Source organism: Rhinatrema bivittatum, chromosome 16 (genome assembly GCF_901001135.1).
Source record: "Rhinatrema bivittatum chromosome 16, aRhiBiv1.1, whole genome shotgun sequence".
NCBI lineage: Eukaryota > Metazoa > Chordata > Amphibia > Gymnophiona > Rhinatrematidae > Rhinatrema > Rhinatrema bivittatum.
Genome location: NC_042630.1, coordinates 1,358,075 through 1,384,223, shown reverse-complemented (window position 1 = coordinate 1,384,223; position 26,149 = coordinate 1,358,075). Strand labels below are relative to the sequence as shown.

At 49.3% G+C, this 26,149-nt stretch overlaps 3 protein-coding genes across 7 annotated transcripts in view; 2 read left to right on the top strand and 1 right to left on the bottom strand.

Moving 5' to 3' along the window:
- Positions 1-7,218: 7,218 nt before the first annotated feature.
- On the top strand, positions 7,219-14,089 carry GNB3 (G protein subunit beta 3). Of its 2 annotated transcripts, XM_029580378.1 has the most exons (9): positions 7,219-7,275; positions 7,632-7,670; positions 7,848-7,954; positions 9,597-9,660; positions 10,052-10,214; positions 10,302-10,368; positions 11,778-11,979; positions 12,224-12,440; positions 13,981-14,089. In XM_029580378.1, exons 1-9 carry the CDS (start codon positions 7,219-7,221, stop codon positions 14,085-14,087), a joined length of 1,023 nt encoding a protein of 340 aa, XP_029436238.1. In that variant the 3' UTR covers positions 14,088-14,089. The 2 variants fall into 2 exon arrangements, with proteins under 2 accessions (XP_029436238.1, XP_029436239.1); XM_029580379.1 differs by lacking the exon at positions 7,632-7,670.
- Positions 14,090-14,803: 714 nt separating this feature from the next.
- CDCA3 (cell division cycle associated 3) lies at positions 14,804-17,756 on the bottom strand. 3 transcript variants are annotated; one of them, XM_029580382.1, is made up of 6 exons: positions 17,606-17,756; positions 17,197-17,332; positions 16,542-16,677; positions 15,901-16,101; positions 15,557-15,690; positions 14,804-15,387 (listed from the first exon to the last, which is right to left on the bottom strand). In XM_029580382.1, the coding sequence occupies exons 2-6, from the start codon at positions 17,323-17,325 to the stop codon at positions 15,280-15,282; spliced, it is 708 nt and encodes a 235-aa protein (XP_029436242.1). In that variant the 5' UTR covers positions 17,326-17,332; positions 17,606-17,756; the 3' UTR covers positions 14,804-15,279. The 3 variants fall into 3 exon arrangements, with proteins under 3 accessions (XP_029436242.1, XP_029436241.1, XP_029436240.1); XM_029580381.1 differs by having other exon boundaries at positions 15,802-16,101; positions 16,548-16,677; XM_029580380.1 differs by having other exon boundaries at positions 15,802-16,101; positions 17,606-17,755.
- A 95-nt stretch (positions 17,757-17,851) lies between these two features.
- Positions 17,852-26,149, top strand: part of USP5 (ubiquitin specific peptidase 5) — a 43,086-nt gene continuing 34,788 nt past the window's right edge. Inside the window, exons 1-2 of one of the 2 annotated variants that reach the window (XM_029580375.1) lie at positions 17,852-18,102; positions 24,025-24,150. In XM_029580375.1, coding sequence (XP_029436235.1) covers positions 17,995-18,102; positions 24,025-24,150 — 234 coding nt within the window. In that variant the 5' untranslated portion in view covers positions 17,852-17,994. The remainder of the gene's footprint in view (positions 18,103-24,024; positions 24,151-26,149) is intronic. The other variant, XM_029580377.1, reaches the window with a different exon arrangement.

Below are 26,149 nucleotides of genomic sequence, written 5' to 3'. Positions count from 1 at the left end.
AGAGCTCATCGTGTCTCCTGTAACAGAGAGACGGAAGGTGCTTAGAGCTCCTCATGTCCCCTGTAACACAGAGACAGAAGGGGTTTAGAGCTCCTCGTGTCCCCTGTAACACAGAGACGGAAGATGCTTAGAGCTCCTCGTGTGCCCTGTACATAGAGATGGAAGGTGGTCAGAGATCCTCTTGTCCCCTGTAACACAGAGATGGAAGGTGCTTAGAGCTCATCGTGTCTCCTGTAACACAGAGACGGAAGGTGCTTAGAGCTCATCGTGTCTCCTGTAACACAGAGACGGAAGGTGCTTAGAGCTCATCGTGTCTCCTGTAACACAGAGATGGAAGATGCTTAGAGCTCATTGTGTCTCCTGTAACACAGAGATGGAAGGTGCTTAGAGCTCATCGTGTCTCCTGTAACACAGAGACGGAAGGTGCTTAGAGCTCATCGTGTCTCCTGTAACAAAGAGATGGAAGATGCTTAGAGCTCATCGTGTCTCCTGTAACACAGAGATGAAAGGTGCTTAGAGCTCATCGTGTCTCCTGTAACAGAGAGATGGAAGATGCTTAGAGCTCATCGTGTCTCCTGTAACACAGAGATGAAAGGTGCTTAGAGCTCATCGTGTCTCCTGTAACACAGAGATGAAAAGTGCTTAGAGCTCATCGTGTCTCCTGTAACACAGAGATGGAAGATGCTTAGAGTTCCTCGTGTCACCTGTAACAGAGACAGAAGATGCTTAGAACTCCTTGTGTCCCCTGTAACACAGTCGGAAGATGCTTAGAGCTCATCATGTCCCCTGTAACAGAGATAGAAGATGCTTAGAGCTCCTCGTGTCACCTGTAACAGAGACAGAAGATGCTTAGAACTCCTTGTGTCCCCTGTAACACAGTCGGAAGATGCTTAGAGCTCATCATGTCCCCTGTAACAGAGATAGAAGATGCTTAGAGCTCCTCGTGTCCCCTGTAACACAGAGATGGAAGATGCTTAGAGCTCCTCGTGTCCCCTGTAACAGAGATGGAAGATGCTTAGAGCTCCTCGTGTCCCCTGTAACACAGAGATGGAAGATGCTTAGAGCTCCTCGTGTCCCCTGTAACAGAGATGGAAGATGCTTAGAGCTCCTCGTGTCCTCTGTAACACAGAGACGGAAGATGCTTAGAGCTCCTCGTGTCCCCTGTAACACAGAGATGGAAGATGCTTAGAGCTCCTCGTGTCCCCTGTAACACAGAGATGGAAGATGCTTAGAGCTCCTCGTGTCCCCTCTAACACAGAGATGGAAGATGCTTAGAGCTCCTCGTGTCCCCTGTAACACAGAGATGGAAGATGCTTAGAGCTCCTCGTGTCCCCTGTAACAGAGATGGAAGATGCTTAGAGCTCCTCGTGTCCTCTGTAACACAGAGACGGAAGATGCTTAGAGCTCCTCGTGTCCCCTGTAACACAGAGATGGAAGATGCTTAGAGCTCCTCGTGTCCCCTGTAACACAGAGATGAAAAGTGCTTAGAGCTCATCGTGTCTCCTGTAACACAGAGATGGAAGATGCTTAGAGTTCCTCGTGTCACCTGTAACAGAGACAGAAGATGCTTAGAACTCCTTGTGTCCCCTGTAACACAGTCGGAAGATGCTTAGAGCTCATCATGTCCCCTGTAACAGAGATAGAAGATGCTTAGAGCTCCTCGTGTCACCTGTAACAGAGACAGAAGATGCTTAGAACTCCTTGTGTCCCCTGTAACACAGTCGGAAGATGCTTAGAGCTCATCATGTCCCCTGTAACAGAGATAGAAGATGCTTAGAGCTCCTCGTGTCCCCTGTAACACAGAGATGGAAGATGCTTAGAGCTCCTCGTGTCCCCTGTAACAGAGATGGAAGATGCTTAGAGCTCCTCGTGTCCCCTGTAACACAGAGATGGAAGATGCTTAGAGCTCCTCGTGTCCCCTGTAACAGAGATGGAAGATGCTTAGAGCTCCTCGTGTCCTCTGTAACACAGAGACGGAAGATGCTTAGAGCTCCTCGTGTCCCCTGTAACACAGAGATGGAAGATGCTTAGAGCTCCTCGTGTCCCCTGTAACACAGAGATGGAAGATGCTTAGAGCTCCTCGTGTCCCCTCTAACACAGAGATGGAAGATGCTTAGAGCTCCTCGTGTCCCCTGTAACACAGAGATGGAAGATGCTTAGAGCTCCTCGTGTCCCCTGTAACAGAGATGGAAGGTGCTTAGAGCTCCTCGTGTCCCCTGTAACACAGAGATGGAAGATGCTTAGAGCTCCTCAGGTCCCCTGTAACACAGAGTCGGAAGGGCCCATCATGTCCCTTGCTTGTAACGCATTTCTTTATAGATGGATACAGCAGATGGACTCAGGCCATGCTGTAGACCCCTTGTAATTCCCCCTTTTAAGGTATGGAATGAAGACCCTCTATCATATCCAGATGCAAGACACTTTCACCAAGCTGAGTAAAAATTCAGAAATCATGTGTCACCCATTGGCTGTTAATGCATCCCTCTCTGCCCCTTCCCTCCCCTGCCCTCCAATCCTCTCCCAGTCAACCTCCTTTGCATCTTAATCAGCCTCCTTTATCCCTTCCGCTCTCACTCTTTCTGGTAGCTCCAGCTGTCGGCTCTGGCTTCTCTGTGCGGGTGAAGGGAGACGAGGGTGCATCTCACGGTAAGCAGAAGTTTGAATGCCAGTGTGCTGTACGTGCTGGGGTGGGCTGGGCTGTATATGAGCGGTCTGGGACCCAGATCTCCTGGCCCACTCTTTTATCACTAAAGACTGATTTATTTATCAAACGGATATGCTGCATAATCAGTAAAAACAACAAAAAACTGGTTTTCAATAAAACACCCCTAAAATTTCAGACAACCCCAAAACAAAAACATGGAGTATTTATAGAAGTATATGTTTTTATAGCCTACTTTTCCAAAGAATCTTCGTCCAAAGCAGAGTACAACAATTTATCTAAACATAGAAATGATGGCTGAAAATGACCAAATGGGCTCTCCAGTCTGCCCAGCAAGCTTATGCCAGTATCCACTGCATTGTGCAGGTTACCCCATGCTTATCAGGTTCCCAGACGTTTAGCTGCTGTCTAAATTCAGTTCCCCTTTTCACCTGTCGTTGAAGCAGAGAGCAATGCTGGAGTTGCATCAAAGTATCAGACTTGTTGGTTAAAGGGTAGTAACAACCGCATCAGCAAGTTACCCCCCTGTTTCTCTTAAGAGTAGCGACTGCCACATAGAATGCAGTATTCCTCCTGCTTCCTGCACTAACGATTTTACCCTACCACAAATCCCTCCTGCTCTTAGTATTTGAGGATTCCTGACACCTTGGGCATCTGTAACATGGGGAGAGGATAAAATAATCAGGCTGGAGGGGACTGCAAGATGCCATCTAGCGTCAGGGAAAGACAGGACTGGAAGGGACCTGGGGAGGCCACCTAGAGTCAGAGAAAGATGAAGCTGGAAGGGACCTCGGAAAGCCATCTAGAGTCAGAGAAAGACAGGACTGGAAGCAACCTGGGGAGGTCACCTAGAGTCAGAGAAAGATGGGGCTGGGAGGGACCTGGGGAGGTCATCTAGAGTCAGAGAAAGATGGGGCTGGGAGGGACCTCGGGAGGTCATCTAGAGTCAGAGAAAGATGGGGCTGGGAGGGACCTGGGGAGGTCATCTAGAGTCAGAGAAAGATGGGGCTGGGAGGGACCTGGGGAGGTCATCTAGCGTCAGGGAAAGACGGGACTGGAAGGGACCTGGGGAGGTCATCTAGAGTAGAGAAAGATGGGGCTGGAAGGGACCTCAGGAGGTCATCTAGAGTCAGAGAAAGATGGGGCTGGGAGGGACCTCTGGAGGTCATCTAGAGTCAGAGAAAGATGGGGCTGGAAGGGACCTCGGGAGGTCATCCAGAGTCAGAGAAAGATGGGGCTGGAAAGGACCTTGGGAGGTCATCTAGAGTCAGAGAAAGATGGGGCTGGGAGGGACCTGGGGAGGTCATCTAGAGTCAGAGAAAGATGGGGCTGGGAGGGACCTGGGGAGGTCATCTAGAGTGAGAGAAAGATGGGGCTGGAAGGGACCTCGGGAGGTCATCTAGAGTCAGAGAAAGATGGGGCTGGGAGGGACCTCTGGAGGTCATCTAGAGTCAGAGAAAGATGGGGCTGGAAGGGACCTCGGGAGGTCATCCAGAGTCAGAGAAAGATGGGGCTGGAAAGGACCTTGGGAGGTCATCTAGAGTCAGAGAAAGATGGGGCTGGGAGGGACCTGGGGAGGTCATCTAGAGTCAGAGAAAGATGGGGCTGGGAGGGACCTGGGGAGGTCATCTAGAGTCAGAGAAAGATGGGGCTGGGAGGGACCTGGGGAGGTCATCTAGAGTCAGAGAAGGATGGGGCTGGAAGGGACCTCGGGAGTTCATCTAGAGCAGTGGTTTTCAACCTTTTTCCCTTCATGAGACATGTGATGGACAATGTTCACATGTGTGAAACACTGCTCATTACAATCCATGGCGGAAATAACAAATAAAAAAGGCCCCATATTACTTTTATTGTTAAAAATGACACAAGGGAAAGATATGTACTCTGTCTGAACAGAACTTGCATAAATAGTAAACATCTCATACCAGAATACCAACTTCCAGCACTCAAATATTAACCACCTTAGCTAAGAAAAAGCAACGCTGAAAATATTACACCAGGCCTTAAAACTCCAATAGGAAAACTGAGCAAGCCAGGCTACTATAGAGCCCTACACAGAAAGTACACGCCAGCAGAATACCTCACCTCAGTCACATGTGCTGACCCTCACCTAACAAAGAATAAAGAGACCAAAACGCATAACTAGAAGCATGCAGACAAAAACTGAACTGGAAACCACAACAAGCCAGAGCGACTGTATGCAGTGCAACAAAGGAAAAAGAGAAACATCACCAGTCCTCATAAAATAAATCAAGAAATATAAAATCAATAGCAAGAAAACTATAATAATAAAAAGAACAGATTATTTCAAAACAGCTGATGACACCAATAAAATATTTCAAAACAACAGACATAAAGTCCCAATAATTAATAATAACAATTAAAAAAAATGTTCTGCTCTCCATATCTGGGAATATTGGATTTGCAGGTGGCCTGAAATTCTTGTTAATTAACAGGAGGAGAGGAGGGGTGGGAGTTGCTTGCAACTTTCTCCTCTCACTCACACACAAGGTCTCTCTCTCACTTACTTAGGATCTAAGTCACACACAGACACACATACGCTCTCTCTCTCACACACACACACACATGCTCCAACCACATACATATACACATCTCTCTCTTACACTCACAAGCTCTCAATCACACACAGACATGTGCTCTCTCACACTTATACACATACTCTCAGTCACATGCATACATGCTCTCTCTCACTTACATATAAAGTTTCTCAAACACTTACATACATGCTGTCTCTCACACACAAAGGATGTCATTCACACACACATACTCTCACACAAACAGATTCTCAATCACATACTAACTTTGGACACTGTCTCTCTCATACACACACACATTCTCTCAATCACATACATACATGCTCTCTCACTTACATATACAGGTTCTCAATCACACACTTACATACATGCTGTCTCTCACACACAAAGGATCTCAATCACTCACACACACACATACTCTCACACAGATTCTCAATCACACACTAACTTTGGACACTGTCTCTCTCATACACACACTCATTCTCTCAATCACATACATACATGTTCTCTCTCACTTACGTATACAGGTTCTCAATCACACACTTACATACATGCTGTCTCTCACACACAAAGGATCTCAATCACACACACATACTCTCACACAAACAGATTCTCAATCACACACTAACTTTGGACACTGTCTCTCTCATACACACACACATTCTCTCAATCACATACATACATGTTCTCTCTCACTTACATATACAGGTTCTCAATCAAACACTTACATACATGCTGTCTCTCACACACAAAGGATCTCAATCACACACATACTCTCACACAAACAGATTCTCAATCACACACTAACTTTGGACACTGTCTCTCTCATACACACACACATTCTCTCAATCACATACATACATGCTCTGTCTCACATACATATACAGGTTCTCAATCACACACTTACATACATGCTGTCTCTCACACACAAAGGATCTCAATCACTCACACACACACATACTCTCACACAGATTCTCAATCACACACTAACTTTGGACACTGTCTCTCTCATACACACACTCATTCTCTCAATCACATACATACATGTTCTCTCTCACTTACGTATACAGGTTCTCAATCACACACTTACATACATGCTGTCTCTCACACACAAAGGATCTCAATCACACACACATACTCTCACACAAACAGATTCTCAATCACACACTAACTTTGGACACTGTCTCTCTCATACACACACACATTCTCTCAATCACATACATACATGTTCTCTCTCACTTACATATACAGGTTCTCAATCAAACACTTACATACATGCTGTCTCTCACACACAAAGGATCTCAATCACACACATACTCTCACACAAACAGATTCTCAATCACACACTAACTTTGGACACTGTCTCTCTCATACACACACACATTCTCTCAATCACATACATACATGCTCTCTCTCACATACATATACAGGTTCTCAATCACACACTTACATACATGCTGTCTCTCACACACAAAGTATGTCAATCACACAAGCAGATTCCCAATCACACACTAACTTTGGACACTGTCTCTCTCATACACACACTCACACACATACATGCTCGCTCGCTCGCTCACTCACTCTCCCCTCCCCCCCTTACCAAAGAGCAATTAGCGGCGGCAGCAGCCTCCTTTTCTTACAACCCTCACGGCCTGGAGAAAGGAGTCCCCTTGGCCGGGGGGGCTGATGTTACTCTGGGCTGCGCTGCTCTTCTCGTTTGGGCCAATGCTGCAACCACTTGTACCTTAACATGGTCTCCCGCCGCACGGGCGGGAAGAAGAGAGCCTGCTGCTAGTGCCGCTGACTCCAGCTCTCCTGCCGCACTCCGTCTGGGCTTTCAGCATTTCAAGTGTTGGCATCTCGCTGACCTAGATTCAGAGAACCTCTTCAGCTGTCCTGAGATGTTTGCTACTGGTCTTCTTTCTTTTTTATCCCTTCCTTCTCCCAGCCCAGGAAGTGCGAGACCCCTGGAGATTTACAACTCTTCCCTAGATTGCTCTGATGGGGGAGCTGGAGCAGCTGAGGCAGGAGGCGGAGCAGTTGAAGAAGCAGATTGCAGTGAGTTCTAGCACAGCTCTCCTGGGATCCTCAATACCCCATCTCCTCAGAGAGGCAGAGATCTTCCCTTACTCTTGAGATACTCAGAATCTCAGCATGGAGCCAGGTTGCCACCTCACCCACTTTAACCCAAAGAGGCTGAGCCAGCCCTGCTTTCACCCCCACTGCATGCAGGGAAATGTAGTTCTGATTTGCAGACTACATTTCCGAGCATGCAAAGGGGTAAAAGCAGGCTTGAAGCAGCCTCTTTGGATTAATCTAGCTCCTGTTGAAGACATGCTGAGAGCCCTTGCCCATGTCGTTTCTGTTGGGTGCAGGAAGTGTCACTTATCTGTCTTGTTTCTCTTCCTTTGCAGGATGCTCGTAAGGTGTGTTCAGACACAAGCCTAGAGCAGGTAAGAGAGGAGGCTGTGGAGGAGGAAGGGACAGAAAGAGAGAGAGAGAGAGAGAGAGCTGTTCTATTGATTGAACGATTAGTCTGTGGCTAAAACGAGTTATAGACAGGGGTTTGGGGTAAAGGGTCTTTGATTACCCCCCAAGAGTCCTTGTAATATGTCTCTTGTACCCTGTAGGTGACTTCAGAAATGGAGGTTGTTGGACGAATCCAGATGAGAACCAGACGCACACTCAGGGGCCACTTGGCCAAGATCTATGCCATGCACTGGTCCTCAGACTCCAGGTGAAGCCATGGGATACACAGGGTAGAAGGGGAGCGGTGATTCTACCTCAGATCCATGATTTGGGGAGCTCCCCACACCCGCTGCAGTCTCACCTCTCCAGTATGCATCACATGTGATCACCTGAGAAAGTTCCAATAACTATAGATACAAAATGAACAGCACTGACGCCACAGGGCGAGCAAACCAGGAGCCCATTGACAGACACTGCAGGGCGAGCAAGCGAGCAGCCAGCTGTGAGTCACACTGACACTGCAGGGCGAGTGAGCGAGGAGCCCGCTATGAGTCACACTGACACCGCAGGGCGAGCGAGCGAGCAGCCAGCTGTGAGTCACACTGACACCGCAGGGCGAGTGAGCGAGGAGCCCGCTATGAGTCACACTGACACTGCAGGGCGAGCGAGCGAGCAGCCAGCTGTGAGTCACACTGACACCGCAGGGCGAGCGAGCGAGCAGCCAGCTGTGAGTCACACTGACACCGCAGGGCGAGTGAGCGAGGAGCCCGCTATGAGTCACACTGACACCGCAGGGCAAGCAAGCAAGCAGCCAGCTGTGAATCACACTGACACCGTAGGGCGAGTGAGCGAGGAGCCCGCTATGAGTCACACTGACACCGCAGGGCGAGCGAGCGAGCAGCCAGCTGTGAGTCACACTGCAGGGCAAGCGAGCGAGCAGCCAGCTGTGAGTCACACTGACACTGCAGGTCGAGCGAGCAAGCAGCCAGCTGTGAGTCACAATGACACTGCAGGGTGAGCGAGCAGCCAGCTGTGAGTCACAATGACACTGCAGGACGAGCGAGCGAGCAGCCAGCTGTGAGTCACAATGACACTGCAGGGCGAGCGAGCAAGCAGCCAGCTGTGAGTCACACTGACACCGCAGGGCGAGTGAGTGAGGAGCCCGCTATGAGTCACACTGACACCGCAGGGCGAGCGAGCAAGCAGCCAGCTGTGAGTCACACTGACACCGCAGGGCGAGCAAGCGAGCAGCCAGCTGTGAGTCACACTGACACTGCAGGGCGAGCGAGCAAGCAGCCAGCTGTGAGTCACACTGACACTGCAGGGCGAGCGAGCGAGCAGCCAGCTGTGAGTCACACTGACACCGCAGGGCGAGTGAGTGAGGAGCCCGCTATGAGTCACACTGACACCGCAGGGCGAGCGAGCAAGCAGCCAGCTGTGAGTCACACTGACACCGCAGGGCGAGCGAGCGAGCAGCCAGCTGTAAGTCACACTGACACCGCAGGGCGAGCGAGCGAGCAGCCAGCTGTGAGTCACACTGACATCGCAGGGCGAGCGAGCGAGCAGCCAGCTGTGAGTCACACTGAAATCGCAGGGCGAGCAAGCGAGCAGCCAGCTGTGAGTCACACTGACACTGCAGGGCGAGTGAGTGAGGAGCCCGCTATGAGTCACACTGACACCGCAGGGCGAGCAGCCAGCTGTGAGTCACAATGACACTGCAGGGCGAGCGAGCGAGCAGCCAGCTGTGAGTCACACTGACATCGCAGGGCGAGTGAGTGAGGAGCCCGCTATGAGTCACACTGACACCGCAGGGTGAGCAGCCAGCTGTGAGTCACAATGACACTGCAGGGCGAGCGAGCAAGCAAGGATTGATGTAGAAGAATTTAATCCTTCTTTATTTTCTCCCCCAGACTACTGGTGAGTGCATCACAGGATGGAAAACTGATTGTCTGGGACACCTACTCCACAAATAAGGTACCCTACTCTGCCAGATTCTCCCCCTAAGCCTGTGCACCTGCCACAGTCTCTATAGCGCCTCCTGCTGGAAGAGGCTGGAACTGCAGAGGCTGGGCGCCCTCCCCAGCAGCCACCACTCCCTATAGCATGCCCTGGTGGGAGAGGCTGGAAGCTGTGAGCTGCACCATTCTCTATAGCGCCTCCTGCTGGGAGAGTCTGAGACTGCAGAAGCTTTAAACTTTTTATTTATTTATATTCCACTTATTTATATGGGACTTCACAGTAGATTAGCTGCAGGTACTGTAGGGCTCACTGTCTCTTTGCACCTGAGGCAGTGGAGGCTGAAGTGACTGGCCCAAGGCCACGAGGAGCAGCAGTGGGATTTAGTGATCCTCTTTCTGTGTTTCAGGTACATGCAATCCCGCTGCGCTCATCCTGGGTCATGACCTGCTCCTACGCCCCTTCCGGTAACTTTGTGGCTTGCGGGGGTCTGGACAACATGTGTTCTGTGTATAACCTAAAGACCAGAGAAGGTAACGTCAGGGTGAGCCGTGAGCTCGCGGCTCACACAGGTAAGGCCTCATGCGACTGTGTCGCTGCTCTGACTTAGCATGATCCCTTCCCACCACCCAACCTTCCTGTCTGCGTTTTCCTCCCAGGGTACCTATCCTGCTGCCGATTCCTGGATGATAACCAGATAGTGACCAGCTCGGGCGACAGCACCTGGTGAGTATGAAAGGGAGAGGTAGAACTGGGGGAGTAATAAAGACATCATAGTACTCAGAGTAATAAAGCAAATGGGGATAGGTGACTTCCCATATAGAGGCACTGAACTCTCTCTCTCCATGTGACATCACATCGTGAGACACTGGCCTCTCTCTCTCCATGTGACATCACATCGTGAGACACTGGCCTCTCTCTCATGTGACATCACATCCTGAGACACTGGCCTCTCTCTCTCCATGTGACATCACATCCTGAGACACTGGCCTCTCTCTCATGTGACATCACATCCTGAGACACTGGCCTCTCTCTCTCCATGTGACATCACATCGTGAGACACTGGCCTCTCTCTCATGTGACATCACATCCTGAGACACTGGCCTCTCTCTCATGTGACATCACATCATGAGACACTGGCCTCTATCTCTCCATGTGACATCACATCGTGAGACACTGGCCTCTCTCTCATGTGACATCACATCATGAGACACTGGCCTGTCTCTCTCCATGTGACATCACATCGTGAGACACTGGTCTCTCTCTCTCCATGTGACATCACATCGTGAGACACTGGCCTCTCTCTCCATGTGACATCACATCGTGAGACACTGGCCTCTCTCTCTCCATGTGATATCACATCGTGAGACATTGGCCTCCCTCTCTCCATGTGACATCACACTGTGTGACATTGGCCTCCCTCTCTCCATGTGACATCACACTGTGAGACACTGGCCTCTCTCTCTCTCCATGTGACATCACACTGTGAGACACTGGCCTCTCTCTCTCTCCATGTGACATCACACTGTGAGACACTGGCCTCTCTCTCTCTCCATGTGACATCACACTGTGAGACACTGGCCTCTCTCTCTCCATGTGACATCACATCGTGAGACACTGGCCTCTCTCTCTCCATTTGACATCACTCTGTAAGCCTTTCACTCTCTCCATGTGACATCACACTGTGACTGGCCTCTCTCCATGTGACATCACATCATGAGACACTGGCCTCTTTCTCCATGTGACATTCTGTGATACACTGGTCTCTTACTCTCTCCATGTGACATCACCTGCAGAGACCCTGGTTTTCATTCTGTAACATCACATGTAAGACATTGGTTTCATACTGTGACATCACATGTAATACACTGGTCTTCATTCTATGACATCACATGCAAAGACACTGGTCTTCATTTCTGTGGCATCACATGTAAGATACTGGTCTTCATTCTGTGACAACACATGCAAAGACACTGGTCTTCATTCTGTGACATCACATGTAAGACACTGGTCTTCATTCTATGACATCACATGTAAGACATTGGTTTCATTCTGTGACATCACATGTAAGACACTGGTTTCATTCTATGACATCACATGTAAGACTCTGGTCTTCACTCTCTCTCCTCTCCTAGTGCTCTGTGGGACATTGAGACAGGCCAGCAGAAGATCATTTTTGCAGGACACACGGGGGACTGCATGAGCCTGGCAGTGGCACCTGACTTCCAGTTCTTTGTCTCTGGTGCTTGCGATGCCAGTGCTAAGGTCTGGGACATCCGCGAGGGGAACTGCCGGCAGACCTTCACAGGACATGAATCTGACATTAATGCCATCTGTGTACGTAAGCCTCGCAGTTGTGGGGAAGAGCAAGAAAAGGCATTCTGAACGATGACGTGATGGCAGTTCCCAAATCCTCTTCCTGCTCTTCAGATGTGCAGAACAGATTCATGGGAGATTTGCATGTTTACACACGGTGCTCACCTAGAACAGACTTGGTGAATGCTGCATGTAAAAGAGATTTCCTGAGGCCCACGCTATCTCCTTCATTGGATTCCTGTGTCTCTCTCTCCTGCCATGACAGTTCTTCCCCAATGGAGCGGCCGTCTGCACTGGCTCAGATGACGCCACCTGCCGCCTCTTTGACTTGCGTGCAGACCAAGAGCTGACTGCCTACTCCCACGAGAGCATCATCTGTGGCATTACCTCCGTAGCATTCTCCCGCAGTGGCCGCCTGCTGCTTGCAGGCTATGACGACTTCAACTGCAACATCTGGGATGCTGTGAAGGCTGAGCGTGTTGGTGAGTGCATCCCTCCCCCAAAATCACAGTGGTGGCAAGAGGTGGGATTGGGAGCTGGGTCTGCAGGTGTCTCGGCTCTGAGTGACTCCAGGCTGAAGGTCACAGAGTGAGAATTGGTGGTAGCAGTGGGATTGGGAGCTGGGTCTGCAGGTGTCTCAGCTCTGAGTGACTCCAGGCTGAAGGTCACACAGTGAGAGTTGGTGGTAGCAGTGGGATTGGGAGCTGGGTCTGCAGGTGTCTCGGCTCTGAGTGACTCCAGGCTGAAGGTCACACAGTGAGAGTTGGTGGTAGCAGTGGGATTGGGAGCTGGGTCTGCAGGTGTCTCGGCTCTGAGTGACTCCAGGCTGAAGGTCACAGAGTGAGAGTTGGTGGTAGCAGTGGGATTGGGAGCTGGGTCTGCAGGTGTCTCGGCTCTGAGTGACTCCAGGCTAAAGGTCACAGAGTGAGAGTTGGTGGTAGCAGTGGGATTGGGAGCTGGGTCTGCAGGTGTCTCAGCTCTGAGTGACTCCAGGCTGAAGGTCACACAGTGAGAGTTGGTGGTAGCAGTGGGATTGGGAGCTGGGTCTGCAGGTGTCTCAGGCTCTGGGTGACTCCAGGCTGAAGGTCACACAGTGAGAATTGGTGGTAGCAGTGGGATTGGGAGCTGGGTCTGCAGGTGTCTCGGCTCTGAGTGATGCTAGGCTGAAGGTCATAGAGTGAGAGTTGGTGGCAGCAGTGGGATTAGGAGTTGGGTCTGCAGGTGTCTCAGCTCTGAGTGACTCCATGATGAAGGTCACAGTGAGAGTTGGTGGGAGCAGTGGGATTAGGAGTTGGGTCTGTAGGTGTCTCGGCTCTGAGTGACTCCAGGCTGAAGGTCACAGAGTGAGAGTTGGTGGCAGCAGTGGGATTGGGAGCTGGGTCTGTAGGTGTCTCGGCTCTGAGTGACTCCAGGCTGAAGGTCACAGAGTGAGAGTTGGTGGCAGCAGTGGGATTGGGAGCTGGGTCTGCAGGTGTCTCGGCTCTGAGTGATGCTAGGCTGAAGGTCACAGAGTGAGAGTTGGTGGCAGCAGTGGGATTAGGAGTTGGGTCTGCAGGTGTCTCAGCTCTGAGTGACTCCATGATGAAGGTCACAGTGAGAGTTGGTGGGAGCAGTGGGATTAGGAGTTGGGTCTGTAGGTGTCTCGGCTCTGAGTGACTCCAGGCTGAAGGTCACAGAGTGAGAGTTGGTGGCAGCAGTGGGATTGGGAGCTGGGTCTGCAGGTGTCTCAGCTCTGAGTGACTCCATGATGAAGGTCACAGTGAGAGTTGGTGGGAGGAGGAGTTGGGTCTGCAGGTGTCTCAGCTCTGAGTGACTCCAGGCTGAAGGTCACAGAGTGAGAGTTGGTGGTAGCAGTGGGATTGGGAGCTGGGTCTGCAGGTGTCTCAGCTCTGAGTGACTCCAGGCTGAAGGTCACAGAGTGAGAGATGGTGGCAGTAATGGGATTGGGAGCTGGGTCTGCAGGTGTCTCAGCTCTGGGTGACTGCATGCTGAAGGTCAGGTGTACTTTTCTCTCTCCTCTAGGTGTGTTGTCGGGCCATGATAACCGGGTCAGCTGCCTGGGGATTACTACAGATGGCATGGCTGCAGCCACAGGCTCCTGGGACAGCTTTCTTAAGATCTGGAACTGAAGCGGAAGGTGAGGGGAAATCCGTGGCAGCCCCTGGGACTTACAGCATGCACTAATGCAATGACTTCGGGAGGTTGTTGCCTTCCTGCTGCTCATGTGATTTTCCTTCACAAGTATCAATAAGTCCTGGGGACTCATAGGGGAGGGCTTATCACACTCCCTCCCTTCAGTGGTAGAACCTGTAGTCTTTCTTCTGAGCTGGCTGCGCATTTCCTATTACAGTTCCCTCACCATGAAGCTTATGCAGGAAAGACAGACAGATGAGACAAACAAGAGTTTGGGGAGAGGCAGCACCACCACTTAAACATAAGTGCTGGCCAGGCAGGAGGGCTTGGACATGGGGGAGGGAGAAAGTCAACCATGGAAGTTGATTAGGGTTAAGGCTCCTTTGCTCTGCCTCACACATAAGAGGTTTTCTGTCTCCTCCCTACTGCTGCGAGCAGCTGGAGCACCTTAGGGAGAGAGGCAGAAACTATAAGTTAGTAAAAGCAGAAACAGGACCTGGCCCTCTCCACGAAGAGAAAGCAGCACTGCAGCTTATGTGCTGAAACTGGAGCTGTCGTCCATGGCCAGGCAGCAAAGTGATCCAGTGATAGGAGCGAGGGGTTTCTCACCCCAAGCAAGCAGCACTGATCGTGGTCCCTGCACGGTCATGCCTGCAGCTTGATGGAGTTCAAGGTTGGAGCCATCACAGAACAGACCTAAGCCAACACCCACTTCTTATTAGAATAAAATGGCTTTATTAGAGTATGTTTAATAAATACAAGAACAGAGCTGCCGTAGAGATGTGTCCCCTTCACCCAGGCTCAGAGACAAAGCCACATTAAAAGAAACAGAACAAGAGACAAGAACTGAGAAGAGAGTAGGGCAGTGTTCATTTTCATGTAAAACAGTAAAAAAAACTAACACAGCAGCAGCGAAAGCATAACAGCCAGGCACGTGGGACATCACGGGTAGAGGCCCCGGCTCCGCTGGATCCCTCATCCACATTCAGAGGGGAGAGGAAGCTCTGTGCTCCAAGCAGTGATTTTGGAGAAGGAGGATGCAGCTTAGAACAACAAGTTGGTCATAGCAAGGCTAGTTTTCCCCTTTCTAGAGTGGCAGCAGGACAGGCCTCCTAGCAACCTTTCTTCCTGCTCTAGAAGAGAGCTGGAGTCCCTCTTCCTCGAGGGCCATGGCACGGAGGGTGGCAGCTAGGAATAAAGCTCCGTGTTCTCTTTGTCGTGCTGATGCTCCCAAGCCTTGCCTCTTCCTGGCAGCTGCTCAGTAAGACCATCCGATACCAGCAGCGGGTACTTCACCTGACGACAAGGAAAGGAGTCAATGCAAGGCCTCAGGGATTTTTCTTCTACCCCATGCCCTCTGCACTGAAGTCACTTCTTACTGTAGCCATTCAGACATGTGGGTGAGCATACTATTAATAAGAATAATCCCTCAGGAACCTGTGCCTCTCCACCAGGCCACACTCACCTGTCTGTGGCAGATAGTGGTTGGAGAATTCTCATCCCGCAGGGCTTGCAGGGGCAAGCGGCCATTTCCAGCCAAGGTCATTAACTCCTTCCCTCCAGTTGGCCGGGATCTCTGCCTGGCAGACCAGCCACTGTCTGCAAAATAAGAGGAGGTGAGAAAAGGAGAGGGTTCCTGGGCACCCCAATGAATCCATCTCACTCTTGACATAGGATACAGCAGTACGTCCCCCTCACACCCTCACTTACTGGACGACCTTCGAGGCTTCTCATCGAGCCTCCGGCCCTCTGTTAGAATTGCTTTCATCCTAGGGCTGGCTGCTTCTTCTGCTGCAGTAACAGGCTCACCTTTGCCTGCCTGCCTCTCCTTCGGTTGAGCTTCTTCCAGCTGAGCTTCCCCCTTCCTTTGCACACATTGCTCCTCAGCCTGAGTTTTGGCTTGGTCCTCGGCACCTTGCTTCTCCTCCAGGCTTGGCTTGGCAAGCAGGCTGTTCACACTTTCACTAACAAAAGTTTCATTGAACTGCATTGCAAGGCTGGTTAGGATCTCTGAAAAAGAAGAGTTAAGGCAAAATGAGAGTAGAGCCTGCTGCTTCCTGGAGTCTGCACAGTTTCTGCCAATATCCAGACACTCCTTAACCTCCCCCTTGTGCTGTACAGAGAGGCAGATCAGTAGGAGGACCTTGTACATGCAGTCAAAGGTGGGGGGGCAGGGATGGAAGTTTATTAAGAAAAACCTTTTCAGTATAAGCAGTATTTTTTCCTTCTAATTACATTTTTCTTCCTTTGCTTATTTTGCCCTTTTATGATTTTGGAGGTGCAGGTCTGGAGCCCAGGGGATTACTTAATTTTTTTATTCACTTGTTTCTTTGCTTCCTTTCAAAGCTCTTCTTTCTCCACAGCCAGGCATCTGATTTTAATCAGATGTGTGACCCAGAGTTTTCCACCCCTCCGGAGAGAAAGGCAAAAGGCAAAGAAATAAAGCTCACCAGTACCCGTAGGTTTCACTGGAGTCCGTGTGATGCCGTGAGTTGGTGATCGAGGGTCCACCATGGGTGGAGAGTCTTGCAACATGGTCTTGTTTACCCCAGGAGCAGCTGGGCTGTTTCGTGGGGGGGCCACAACCTATAAGAAAGAGAGCACTAGGGTTGGGTCTGAGATCACCACACTGTACAAAATTCCTCCAAAGGGGATTTTCTCATTTAAATCAGATGGATCTCTGTGTAAAGCAATCCCTTTAGATAATGCCCATGTGTTCAGCTACCTATGAAACTCATTTCAGATCTGCTGCTCATAATTCACTTCTTTCCTTAGTTATCGTAATGTGGCAATGGAAGAGGAAGCTCAAACTGTACTCTGTATCAATAAACCTTTCTAAATATCAGCACTTCTTGTGGGTGATGTGCGTGACACTGTTTATGACTTATAGCTCAGACCCCCCCCTCCCCCACACCACTACTTACAAATGCCTCAACTTTTTTACTTTGAAACGATTGGTGAACCATTCCAGACTACTGCAGGGCGGGAATGGAATATGGGACCACTCATACTAGTGTTAGTGGATAGCTACTCAATGCCACTGCACAGCGACAACCCGGTACCCACTGAGGGCAGGTACCTGTCCACTCTGTGCTACCAGCTCACCTCGATGGGGGTGCGAAGGATACCAGCTGTAGGGGAGCGCGGATCCAACACCCGGGCCAGTTGCCGGTGGTGCATGGGCTTTGCAGGCGTGGCCATTGGCTTACTGTCCATTGAACCCATGCTTCTCATCCAGCTCCTAGAAAGGAGGCGAAGAGGCAGGCATTTAACATGTATAATATCCTCATTTAACACCTACAAAAGACCTTACAGACTGCAGATGACATCATCATGCAGTGCCCGGCAACATCTATATGACGTCACACACAGACTATACAGTTTATGACATCATTACAAGGCTGTACGAGCAGTGTGCTAGAACAATTAGGGAGTAAGGAGCATGCCCACAATTCATCCGTGAACCAAGACATCCACGTTCACGTTATCAGAAGGCACCGGGTCACTAACTTACCACTGCAGCCCTCACGGGTAGAAGCACCTTCTCCCCCTCTGCCCCCACGAGCGCCTTTCAAACCTCCCGCCACGGCCAATCCGCACCGCCCGCCGCACTCATTGGTTAGTAGCATGTCGTCCGCCGGCCACCTTACTGGGTTTTATCCTATCACGAACTGCTATGAAAATAACATTCTCTGATTGGGTCGAAGATGCACTTATCATCCAATCGCCTCCTTCGCCCCCCCTGCCATCACTTGGTGCCGGTTAGGGCGCATGCGCAGAGACGGATCCACCTCGCGCGCATGCACGTACGTTGGCTCTGGAGGGGTGGCGCGCACGTCGCTTGGTCGTTGCCGGAGCTGAAGTGTCCGGAGGTGCCGCCACCGCCGCCCTCCCGCTGGAGACATGGCGGAGCTCAGCGAGGCGCTGCTGTCTGTGCTACCCACTATCCGCGTGCCCAAAGCTGGGGACCGCGTGCATAAGGACGAGTGCGCCTTCTCTTTCCATACGCCGGTAAGGAGGCAGGGAGGCGAGGTTTTCCGGCAGGAGCTCGTGTGAACTTCATCTCCCGGCATGCCCCCCGCGCGCCAACTCGCTGGTGGCGGTGGTAGGTCCGCGAAAGGTGCACCCCGGGACTTGTAGTTCCCTTGCCTGCTTTTTCAGCCGTTGGTAATTTTTCGCTTCCAGGAGGTGCGGGGACTTCATCTCCCGACGTGCCCCTTTTGCCCCTAAGCAGGGATGGGGGTGTGGGCACGCCGGGATCTGTAGTTCTGACCCCTCCCCTTCGGCGCTCTCGCAGCAGCTGCCGATCTACGTCACTGAATTTAGAGGGCGAGGTTCGTAATGGCGAAAGACGTCTGGTTTCCTACATGGTGATATCTGTGTGACGTCACGTGTGTGATAACCTAGTAGACGGCAAACTGCCCTGCTGATTAAGAACATAAGAACATGCCATACTGGGTCAGACCAGGGGTCCATCAAGCCCAGCATCCTGTGTCCAACAGTGGCCAATCCAGGCCATAAGAACCTGGCAAGTACCCAAAAACTAAGTCTATTCCATGTAACCAATGCTAATGGCAGTGGCTATTCTCTAAGTGAACTTAATTAATAGCAGGTAATGGACTTCCCGTTGAAGCCTTTTTACTGGTTAAATCAAACAAGGGTGATGAGAAGAGCTAGAGCAGTGCAGGCCGGCTTTCGGCATAGCCACAATGAAGGAGCATGAAATAGATTTGCATACACCAGAGGCAGTGTGCACCAAACTCTCTTTCACAGAGGAAGAGGCTTTTAGTTTTGTAAGGAATTGGGGAACCTTTTACCTTAACCAAAGTGGAACCAGACTGCTGGCGCTAACCTTTAAAAAGGAGATGCAGCAGCCTTTAAACTAAATCAAACGGGAAAGCCGACAGTCACTCAGCAGCGCATGGTTCGGAGAGAGGTATCTTTAAAGGATACTAATGATGCATTAAATCAGGGCATCCCGACAGTGAGGTTCCAATAATAAGAAAAGTAGTCCAAGTGCCTGTAACTAAAAACTCACCTGAGCTAAAAGATTCCAATATTTCCCTATCAACTGAAAAACAGAATGTAAATACAAACAAAAAACAAACTTTGAAATGTTTGTATGCCAGAAGTCTAAGAAGTAAGATGGGAGAACTAGAATGTATAGCAGTGAATGATGACATAGACTTAATTGGCATCTCAGAGACTTGGTGGAAAGAGGATAACCAATGGGACAGTGCTATACCGGGGTACAAATTATATTGCAATGACAGAGAGGAGCATCTGGGAGGTGGGGTGGCGCTTTATGTCTGGGATGACAGAGTCCATCAGGATCCTGCATGAGGTTAAATGCGCAATCAAATCTTTGTGTAGAAATCCCTTGTGTGTTGGGGAAGAGAATAGTAATCTACCTAGTCGAAATGCTAAGAGAAATTATGGAAGATAACCAAATTGGTAGTGCAGTAATAATGGGGAAATTTCTGTAAAATAATTTCAGCTGTTGCTCTGTTGAAGCTTGGGGGGAAATGTCTGTTAGGTAGACACAAAGAATTATCGTTTGGGGATTCTTACAAAGTATATTGTACAACAGTGACATATATATATATATATATATATATATATATATTTATTTATTTAGGATTTTTATATGCCGGCATTCCTGTAGCAGCTACAAATCACACTGGTTTACAAAGAACAAAAAACTTCGCATAGGAGCATTACATGGAACATTGTGAGAAACAAGTAAATACATAGTTAGCCGTGGCTAAAAACTTGATCATTGCAAAAACTTAACAATACACAACTTAGTAGATAATCAAATAAATAATGCAACCAGACAGGAATTGAATAACAAACAATATGTCTAGGATTAACAAGATTAAATTAAGATAAATACTTAATGAACTACTTGCCAGATTTTATTAACAAGGTATAGGTTATTGGGGCGGAATTAGTTGGAGAGGTTAAGGAATAAGATGTAATACAAAGCGATGGTCATGTTGGTTTATGAAGTGTACAGAGGTCATCATTCTGGGAATGCTAGTTTGAAGAGCCAAGTTTTGAGTTTTTTTTTAAAGATAGAGGACATGGATCTTGTCGGAGGTCTGGAGGGAGCGCATTCCATTGTGAGGGGCCTGCTGAGGAAAGGGCCCATTTTCTGAAGGAAGTTTTTGCTGGGGGAACGTATAGAGGGCCTAGATAGGCTCCTCTAATTGGTCTGCTGGAGTAGTGAGGCCTTGGCTGGATGGTAAGCTCAATAGGAGAGAGATTGTGTAAAGTTTTGTGAATAATGGTAAGGACTTTATAGAGAATTCTGTATTTGATAGGGAGCCAGTAGAGGTTGTACAGGATAGGGGAGATGTGGTCTCTCTTTTTTGTGTTTGTCAAGATCCTGGCTGCTAAATTCTGCAACATCTGTAGAGGTTTGATGGTGTTTGCCGGAAGACCAAGGAGCAGCGAGTTGCAGTAATCGATTTTCGAGAAGAGTATAGATTGAAGTACCAGGCGGAAGTCATGAAAATGTAAGAGGGGTTTCAGTTTTTTTAGGACATGCAGTTTGAAAAAGCAGTCCTTGGTAGTGTTGTTAACAAATATTTTGAGGTTAAGTTGGTTATCTAAGAGAACTCTGAGATCTCTTACGTGGGGTACATGATTGAGGTTTGAGGGAGGCGGCAATGTTGGAGCATTAAGAAGAGGATTGTTGTCGTCTTGGGAGATATATATATATATATATATATGCTTGTTATTGCTATATATGTTCTCTTTTTCTCTGCCTCAGGATGTTATACTGTTGTAATGCTGTTAATAGTACCTCCTGAATGACAGGGGTACTAGACTTACCTGTTTGTCACTTCTTGTTCCTGTTGAAATATGAAAAAAAAAACCCCAAAATGATTGATTAAAAAAAATAGGGAGATTTCAGTTACCCCAGTATTGACTGGGTGAATGTAACATCAGGACATGCTAGAGAGATAAAAGTTCCTGGATAGAATAAATAACTTTATGGAGCAATTGGTTCAGGAACTGAAGAGCGAGGGAGCAATTTTAGATCTAATTCTTAGTGGAGCGGGACATTTAGTGAGAGGTAACGGTGGTGGGGCCACTTGGCAATAGTGATCATAATGTGATCGCATTTGAATTAATGACTGGAAGGGGGTCAATAAGTAAATCCATGGCTCTAGCACTAAACTTTCAAAAGGGGAACTTTGATAAAATGAGAAAAATAGAAAAAAAAGGTGCAGCTACAAAGTTGAGTGTACAACAGGTGTGGACATTCTTAAAAAATACCATTTTTAGAAGCGCAGTCCAGATGTAGTCCATGCATTAAGAAAGGTGTTAACTGAAGAGGATGTTGGGGAGATACCCGTTTCGGAGAAGTTTTTCAAGGGTGATGATTTAGATGAACTGAACCAAATCACGGTGAACCTGAAAGATGTGGTAGGCCGGATTGAAAAACTGAAGAGTAGTAAATCACCTGGATCAGATGGCATACACCCAGGGCTCTGAAAGAACTAAAAAATATTTCTGACCTATTTCAATTAATTTGTAACCTTATCATTAAAATCATCCATTGTGCCTGAAGATTGGAAGATGGCCAGTGTAACCCCTGATATTTATAAAGGGCTGATCCAGGAAACTCTAGACCGGTGAACTTGACTTCAGTGCCGGGAAAATCATGGAAACTGTTATAAAGAATAAAATCACAAAACATTTAGATAGACATGGTTTAATGGGACACAGCCAGTATGCATTGAAGAAGTCTTGCCTCACAAATCTCCTATGATTTTCTTGAACTGGTGAATTAACATGTGGATAAAGATGAACCGGTAGATGTAGTGTATTTGGTTTTACAGAAGATGTTTGGCAAAGTTCCTCATGAGAGGCTTCTAAGAAAACTAAAAATTCATGGGATAGGAGGCGATGTCCTTTCATGGATTACAAACTGGCTGAAAGACAGGAAACAGAGAGTAGGATTAAATGGTCAATTTTCTCAGTGGAAAAGGGTAAACAGTGGAGTGCCTCAGGGATCTGTATTTGGATTGGTGCATTTTAATATATTTATAAATGATCTGGAAAGGAATATGACGAGTGAGGTGATCAGATTTGCAGATGAGACAAAATTATTCAGAGTAGTTAAATCACAAGCAGATTGTGATACATTACAGGAAGACCTTGCAAGACTTGAAGATTGGGCATCCAAATGGCAGGTGAAATGTAATGTGGATAAGTGCAAGGTGATGCATATAGGGAAAAATAACCCTTGCTTATAATTACACAATGTTGGATTCCATATTAGGTGCTACAACCCAAGAAAGAGATCTAGGTGTCATAGTGGATAACACATTGAAATCGTCGGCTCAGTGTGCTGCGGCAGTCAAAAAAGCAAACAGAATGTTGGGAATTATTAGAAAAGGAATGGTTAATAAAATGAAAAATGTCATAATGCCTCTGTATCACTCCATGGTGAGACCACATCTTGAATACTGTGTACAATTCTGGTCGCCGCATCTCAAAAAAAATATAGTTGCGATGGAGAAGGTACAGAGAAGGGCAAGCAAAATGATAAGGGGAATGGAACAGCTCCCCTATGAGGAAAGGCTGAAGAGGTTAGGGCTGTTCAGCTTGGAGAAGAGACGGCTGAGGGGGGATATGATAGAGGCCTTTAAGATCATGAGAGGTCTTGAACGAGTAGATGTGAATTATTTACACTTTCGAATAATGGAAGGACTAGGGGGCACTCCATGAAGTTAGCAAGTAGCACATTTAAGACTAATCGGGGAAAATTCTTTTTCACTCAACGCACAATTAAGCTCTGGAATTTGTTGCCAGAGGATGTGGTTAGTGCAGTTAGTGTAGCTGGGTTCAAAAAGGTTTGGATAAGTTCTTGGAGGAGAAGTCCATTACCTGCTATTAATCAAGTTTACTTAGGGAATAGCCGCTGCTATTAATTGCATCAATAGCATGGGATCTTCTTAGTGTTTGGGTACTTGCCAGGTTCTTATGGCCTGGATTGGCCACTGTTGGAAACAGGATGCTGGGCTTGATGGACCCTTGGTCTGACCCAGCATGGCAATTCTTATTTTCTTATGACTCTCCAGGTCCCACCCAATTTAGTGGGCTTAGCTACATCCCAGAAGTTTGGAGTGATCTGGGTACGTACAGGGAAAGGCAAATTGATTTTTACCTGATAATTTTCGTTCCTGTAGTACCACTGCTCAGTCCAGACACCCGCCTATGGTATAAGGGGGAGAGTCATCTGCTCATTTTTGTAGTTCCCTGTACATACCCGGATCAGTCCAGGACAGCTGGTTTTGCCTCCCCTCCAGTAGATGGAGACAGAGAAGTTTTTACGGACTCCGTCCTATACCCCTGAGGTGCCACCTAGTCACTATGCTGTTTTTTGACCTTACTCGAGTTAATGGCAGGGGTACAAAACCCAGGTGTCTGGACTGATCACTGGTTCTACAGGAACAAAAAATCCAGGTAAGAACCAATTTTCCTATACTTTTCACTAGAGCTTTGTAGGCAGGGATAGTTGGAGAGAGTGGGTGATCAGTCTTGATCTGCTGATATCTACTTCGTTACACGAAATATGTGGTCAGTAGATCTAAGCACAACTGCCCCCCAGGACCACCAAGCTAGGAAGGACTCCTGAGTATCAGCCGACTCCACAGGAATCGCCTGGACAGAAGCCAGGAACGAAACAGGTCAGTTCTTTTACGTCTTGAGTAAACTGGAGCAAATCCTTAGCAAGGGCTACGGCAATGTCTAGCTGGGCCTACTGCTGTCGTGTGTGCCAAATCCCAGGCAAGAGGGGTGCAGCTTTCTATCTTTCAGTCTCTCTCTCTCCCAACCTTTCCTTGCTTTGTTTTCATTAATCTCTCCTTTTGCTCCATCTGTCTCCTCTCTACCTTATCTCTTCTCCATGCACAGGAGTCGGACGGTGGGCTCTATATCTGCATGAACACGTTCCTTGGCTTTGGGAAGCAATATGTGGAAACACACCATCAGAAGACAGGTCAGCGTGTCTACCTGCACCTGAAGAGGACTCGCAGACCGGTGAGGGCTAAAAATGAAACTTGGAAGAGAGTGAGTGAAATTCTACAGGGTGCCGCAGGAAAAGAGCGAGGAGCGGGGCTTGGGTCTCAGTACTGGAATAGCTGGAGGTGCTGCAGGGCAGGAGTGAGGTGCATTGGCAGAGCTGTGTGTGAGGGTCTCAGTACTGGAATAGCAGGAGGATGCAGCAGGGCAGGAGTGAGGTGCATTGGCAGAGCTGTGTGTGAGGGTCTCAGTACTGGAATAGCAGGGGGTGCTGCAGGGCAGGAGTGAGGAGCATTGGCAGAGCTGTGTGTGAGGGTCTCAGTACTGGAATAGCAGGGGGTGCTGCAGGGCAGGAGTGAGGTGCATTGGCAGAGCTGTGTGTGAGGGTCTCAGTACTGGAATAGCAGGAGGTGCTGCAGGGCAGGAGTGAGGTGCATTGGCAGAGCTGTGTGTGAGGGTCTCAGTACTGGAATAGCAGGGGGTGCTGCAGGGCAGGAGTGAGGAGCATTGGCAGAGCTGTGTGTGAGGGTCTCAGTACTGGAATAGCAGGGGGTGCTGCAGGGCAGGAGTGAGGTGCATGGGCAGAGCTGTGTGTGAGGGTCTCAGTACTGGAATAGCAGGAGGTGCTGCAGGGCAGGAGTGAGGTGCATTGGCAGAGCTGTGTGAGGGTCTCAGTACTGGAATAGCAGGAGGTGCTGCAGGGCAGGAGGGAGGTGCATGGGCAGAGCTGTGTGTGAGGGTCTCAGTACTGGAATAGCAGGAGGTGCTGCAGGGCAGGAGTGAGGTGCATTGGCAGAGCTGTGTGAGGGTCTCAGTACTGGAATAGCAGGAGGTGCTGCAGGGCAGGAGTGAGGTGCATTAGCAGAGCTGTGTGTGAGGGTCTCAGTACTGGAATAGCAGGAGGTGCTGCAGGGCAGGAGTGAGGTGCATTGGCAGAGCTGTGTGTGAGGGTCTCAGTACTGGAATAGCAGGGGGTGCTGCAGGGCAGGAGTGAGGTGCATTGGCAGAGCTGTGTGTGAGGGTCTCAGTACTGGAATAGCAGGGGGTGCTGCAGGGCAGGAGGGAGGTGCATTGGTAGAGCTGTGTGTGAGGGTCTCAGTACTGGAATAGCAGGGGGTGCTGCAGGGCAGGAGTGAGGTGCATTGGCAGAGCTGTGTGTGAGGGTCTCAGTACTGGAATAGCAGGGGGTGCTGCAGGGCAGGAGTGAGGTGCATTGGCAGAGCTGTGTGTGAGGGTCTCAGTACTGGAATAGCAGGGGGTGCTGCAGGGCAGGAGTGAGGTGCATTGGCAGAGCTGTATGTGAGGGTCTCAGTACTGGAATAGCAGGGGGTGCTGCAGGGCAGGAGGGAGGTGCATTGGCAGAGCTGTGTATGAGGGTCTCAGTACTGGAATAGCAGGGGGTGCTGCAGGGCAGGAGGGAGGTGCATTGGCAGAGCTGTGTGTGAGGGTCTCAGTACTGGAATAGCAGGGGATGCTGCAGGGCAGGAGTGAGGTGCATTGGCAGAGCTGTATGTGAGGGTCTCAGTACTGGAATAGCAGGGGGTGCTGCAGGGCAGGAATGAGGTGCATTGGCAGAGCTGTGTGTGAGGGTCTCAGTACTGGAATAGCAGGAGGTGCTGCAGGGCAGGAGTGAGGTGCATTGGCAGAGCTGTGTGTGGGGGTCTCAGTATTGGAATAGCAGGGGGTGCTGCAGGGCAGGAGTGAGGTGCATTGGCAGAGCTGTGTGTGAGGGTCTCAGTACTGGAATAGCAGGGGGTGCTGCAGGGCAGGAGTGAGGTGCATGGGCAGAGCTGCATGTGAGGGTCTCAGTACTGGAATAGCAGGGGGTGCTGCAGGGCATGAGTGAGGTGCATTGGCAGAGCTGTGTGTGAGGGTCTCAGTACTGGAATAGCAGGGGGTGCTGCAGGGCAGGAGTGAGGTGCATGGGCAGAGCTGTGTGTCAGGGTCTCAGTACTGGAATAGCAGGAGGTGCTGCAGGGCAGGAGTGAGGTGCATTGGCAGAGCTGTGTGTGAGGGT

What these genes read in the sequence shown, in the direction of transcription:
- GNB3 (XM_029580378.1), top strand. Translation starts at nt 7,219, where the DNA reads ATGGGGGAGCTGGAGCAGCTGAGGCAGGAGGCGGAGCAGTTGAAGAAG. An exon ending in AGTTGAAGAAGCAGATTGCA is followed by an intron (nt 7,276 to 7,631) that starts GTGAGTTCTAGC and finishes CTTCCTTTGCAG; the next exon opens with GATGCTCGTAAGGTGTGTTC. An exon ending in CACTGGTCCTCAGACTCCAG is followed by an intron (nt 7,955 to 9,596) that starts GTGAAGCCATGG and finishes TTTCTCCCCCAG; the next exon opens with ACTACTGGTGAGTGCATCAC.
- CDCA3 (XM_029580380.1), bottom strand. Translation starts at nt 17,325, where the DNA reads ATGAGAAGCATGGGTTCAATGGACAGTAAGCCAATGGCCACGCCTGCA. An exon ending in AGTGAAACCTACGGGTACTG is followed by an intron (nt 16,102 to 16,541) that starts GTGAGCTTTATT and finishes CTTCTTTTTCAG; the next exon opens with AGATCCTAACCAGCCTTGCA. An exon ending in GAAGCCTCGAAGGTCGTCCA is followed by an intron (nt 15,691 to 15,801) that starts GTAAGTGAGGGT and finishes CTTATTTTGCAG; the next exon opens with ACAGTGGCTGGTCTGCCAGG.